At 58.4% G+C, this 3,703-nt stretch overlaps 1 protein-coding gene across 1 annotated transcript in view; it reads right to left on the bottom strand.

Moving 5' to 3' along the window:
- Positions 1-3,703, bottom strand: part of LRSAM1 (leucine rich repeat and sterile alpha motif containing 1) — a 42,969-nt gene that overhangs the window by 3,269 nt on the left and 35,997 nt on the right. Inside the window, exons 17-20 of the mRNA XM_004713356.2 lie at positions 3,556-3,654; positions 2,805-2,936; positions 2,056-2,137; positions 404-552 (exon numbers count right to left, since the gene is read on the bottom strand). Of these exons, the coding sequence (XP_004713413.1) occupies positions 404-552; positions 2,056-2,137; positions 2,805-2,936; positions 3,556-3,654 (462 nt within the window). The remainder of the gene's footprint in view (positions 1-403; positions 553-2,055; positions 2,138-2,804; positions 2,937-3,555; positions 3,655-3,703) is intronic.

Here is a 3,703-nt window from a genome sequence, read left to right as displayed (position 1 = left end):
CGCACAGGGTGGCTGTGGGTCAGGGCCAAGTCAGCCCCCCCCCCCCCCAGCAGGATTGGGCCCAGGAGGATAGGGAGGCTTTTTAACTTTGACCCCCGCTTTCTTGTTTGACTTTAACAATGGCATTCATGTTGCAGTAATTTCTAAAAGATGGTTCAACAAACCAGCCAAGCCCCTCCAGGGAAGCTGGGCTACCGAGTATTGAATGGCTGGGGAGCTGGCCTCAAAAAGAACATCAGCGTTGCTTATCTGTGGGCCGTTATCTCCTGTATGCCTTGCTTCCTCGCGTTCCCCCAAATTGCTAATGAACAAGACAAACAGTGTTGGGGACACTTGGGGACGAGGTGGGGAGAGGCCTGAGGATGGCGGGTTGGGGCTGGCCTGCCTCACTGCCAGCGCTTACCTCACGTTCCAGGCACACGACACACTCCGAGGTCTGAGCCTCCAGCTCTGCGGGAGGGGCCGATGGCCTGGCCGACTCAGGAGGCTCCGGGGGGGCGCTGGGGCACTCTGGGGCCTGGAGGACCTCGTCCTTGGGTGGTTTCAGCAGATCTGCAAGGACCAAACGGACAGGCTGACCAAGGGTATCCCCTAACTACCCCCACCTTTAAGGGCTCCTGTGGGCAGTAAGCTGGCAGGTGCCCTGGGCTGAGTGCCGAGTTGTGGACAGGGCTCTCCTTCCACACACCCTCTATCCAAGACTGTCCCGTCTGTAAAATGGGAGTATGGCCAGCTTTCCGATAACAGTTGAATGCAGACCACAGGGCTCCTATGAGTCGATTTGCCTGGAGGGAGGTGAGGTTTTGGTTGCAAACCAGTTGGCATCACCAGCACTTAGTACCTGGGGGGCTGTCCCCCTGCAAACCAGCCTCAGCATTTCTCTCACGGCCATCCAGTCCATGCAGACTCGGAGCGACCCTCTGGGAGAGGGTGGAGCTGCCCACGGGTTTCTGAGCCTTGTCTTTGCCCAACGGAGTGGCTGGGGTTTCAAACTGGTGCCCTTACAGGTACCAGCCCAACACATACACGCCAGGCCACCAGGGCTCCTCTCGCATCATGTAGATGCAGGGCAACTGCCCTGGAGGAGGAGCCTCTAATGATGCCCCGCCCCCTCAGAGCGTGCCCTGGGAGCATGCCGAGGGGCTCTTCACGAGATGGCAGGCCTGGGGCGGGTTTGGAGAGCTGCGCTGCACCCCCCACCCCCACCCCCACCCCAGGGGCTAACAGAAGGAGCAGGGAAAGGAAGTCCATGCCTATGTCTCCTGCAGGGACACCCCAGCCAGTCCTGAGCAGAATTGGCCCCAGCAAACTCTAGTCTCTCTATCTCAGGGAAGGGGTGTCACCCACATTCCTGCCCTGTTACCCCTAGCACGGTCTACTTTATTAACTTGTTCTACGATTTGAATGTTATGAAGCTTTATTTCTAATAAACAGTAAGAATAGAAAAGCCCTAAATGATTTTGAAAAGTTGTGACCACCGGTAGACACACTTCCACCCTGAAGCCCATCAGAGGGGCTGGCTCTCCTGTACTGAGTGGCCCCTCTGCCCAGCTCTGGGGTGACAGGACTTCCATGCCTCTGGATGGGCGAGAAGGGATGCTGTCCCAGCCCATCCCTGGGAGTCTGAGGGCCCTGGCTTGCCAGCCAGGAAGCTTCTCACCACAGGACGCTCTGCTGTGGAGTGGCCGGACCGGCCTTTTCCACTTCACAACATATAGCAACGAACATGTTCTTGGACAGACCACAGACCTGGCCCAAGTGTCAGGCACAGGGTGGGCACTGGAGACAGGTAAGTTCTCCCTCTGTCCCAAGATCCCTGGCTAGGGGCTTCTGAGGGTCCTCCACTGCTGCCTGAAGTCTGTTCCGTCCCCGTTTTGTGGCCCGTTTTTCCCATTTGTAAAAGAACTCACTAATCCCTCCTCTGCTCCTTCAGGACTGGCAGGGGCCAGAAGGGGCCTTCAGGTCTGGTCCTGAAACGTAAGCAGATGCGGGCACAGCAGCCTGCCCGCCTCCCTGCAAGGCTGAGCTCCATGTAAGGAGTTCTGGTGTGGGTACCTGGCTGGATCCTGGCCGCGTCCAGCAGCTCCTGGACTCTCCGTAGGATCTCGTGTTGCAGGCCAACTTCTGAGATGCCCACCTGTGGTTGCCCCAAAAGAACAGGTCAAGACCTTGCCCAAGTGCAACTCAGGCCACCGGACATGAGCCCGGGCTCCTGGCTTCTTGGCTCTGGGACATTTGGCTGGAAGCCTAGAGGCTGGCCTTCTGGAGGTCAGCAGGGTCAGCCCGAGGCAATGCCCGGGGAGGACAGAGGCCCACAAGGAAAGGGGCAGGAATAGCAGCTACAGTTTGTGAGTGGCCCTGAGCAATTCCTCAATGTCAGGACACCATCACCATTCACACTGTCCCTAGAGAAAGAGCCACCATCCAAAACCTTGCCACCAAGGTGCAGCTAATTACCTGCACTGCACAGGCTCCTCCTCCAGAGCCCAGGCTTTAATCTCACACCAAACGCTTGGACGTAGCCCTACTGCACGTGGAGTGGCCCGAGGGCTGGGCCCAACCATCTCCAAGCGCTATAATTTGAAGCTCTGGATGACGTGGGGGTCAACAGGCCCACACCCTGGTTTTCTCAGCCAGCGGTGCATAGGGCAGACCCACGTGGTTGGGGGTAGACGGGGTAGCTGCTCTGGTCATTGGGAATTAGGGTAGCCAGGAACCACCACAAGAGCTGTGGGAGGAGCCAGGTGAGCTGGGGGCCTTACTTGCCTCCCCCAACCTCCCCCCGAGGGGCTGCTGCGTCTTGCCTTGGCCAGGTCTCGGGGGCTCATCCGGCTCAGCATGTGCAGGGAGATGCGATGGTGTGCAAACAGGGGGAGGTAGTGCTCGGCGGACAGCTCCACCAGGAGGGCCACCAGCTGGCGCTCCATGCCTTCTTCCTGCCAGCGAGAGAGGCCAGTGAGCAGAAGGACAGAAACCCATTGGGGCACAAAGGGCTGGAAAGTGTGTGGCCCGGTTATCAAACGTATTCCATTTCTGGACGAGCTGAATGTGCATCGAGAGAGAGCTGCTTAAATCACGGTAGTCCTGTGTGGCTGCCTGGAAACTCCGCGGCAGGTGCACACATGGACCTGGAGGGCTGCCTGTCTGGGGAGAACCGAGGAGAGCCAGCTGCCAGCATTGTACAGAGTGACTCCGTTTCAGTGATGATACGCAAAGGGGCGCATGTGAGACAGAGAGGAGGGGTCGGAATCACCTCTGCTGCCCTCTGCTCTTGCCCACCCTGCCTGCATCCATCCGACGGAGGCTCACCGTCTGCACAGCGGTGCCTGGAGGCCTGTCTGCCCTCCCCACAGGGGACAGGCTTTCTCGGCTCCCACCAGAGCCCCAGGGACAGGAGTCCAAGCAAAGAGCACTGGAAAGATGAGCAGGCAGCCTCGGCTGGTGGCACGGGACCTTTGAAGAAGGGGCCTTACTGAGTAGCAGTCGGGGCCCACACCCCTTTGAGAATATATCCCACCAGGAGCCTCTGCTCAGAGCAGACACCACCATCCTTACTTGCAGCTTCAAGGACAAGGGTTTCTGGTTCAAGAGCCGTTGATACTGAATCAGCCAGTAATTTTCCTGCTTGGTTTCGCTTCTGGCTTCCAACTCCGTCTGTAAGAGAGGCACAGGGTGCAACTCGGGTGGTGCCCTGGGATTGATG

This window comes from Echinops telfairi, unplaced genomic scaffold (assembly GCF_000313985.2).
Source record: "Echinops telfairi isolate 266 unplaced genomic scaffold, ASM31398v2 ScPeMD7_22;HRSCAF=79, whole genome shotgun sequence".
Taxonomy (NCBI): Eukaryota; Metazoa; Chordata; class Mammalia; order Afrosoricida; family Tenrecidae; genus Echinops; species Echinops telfairi.
This window is presented reverse-complemented; position numbering and strand designations above follow the sequence as displayed.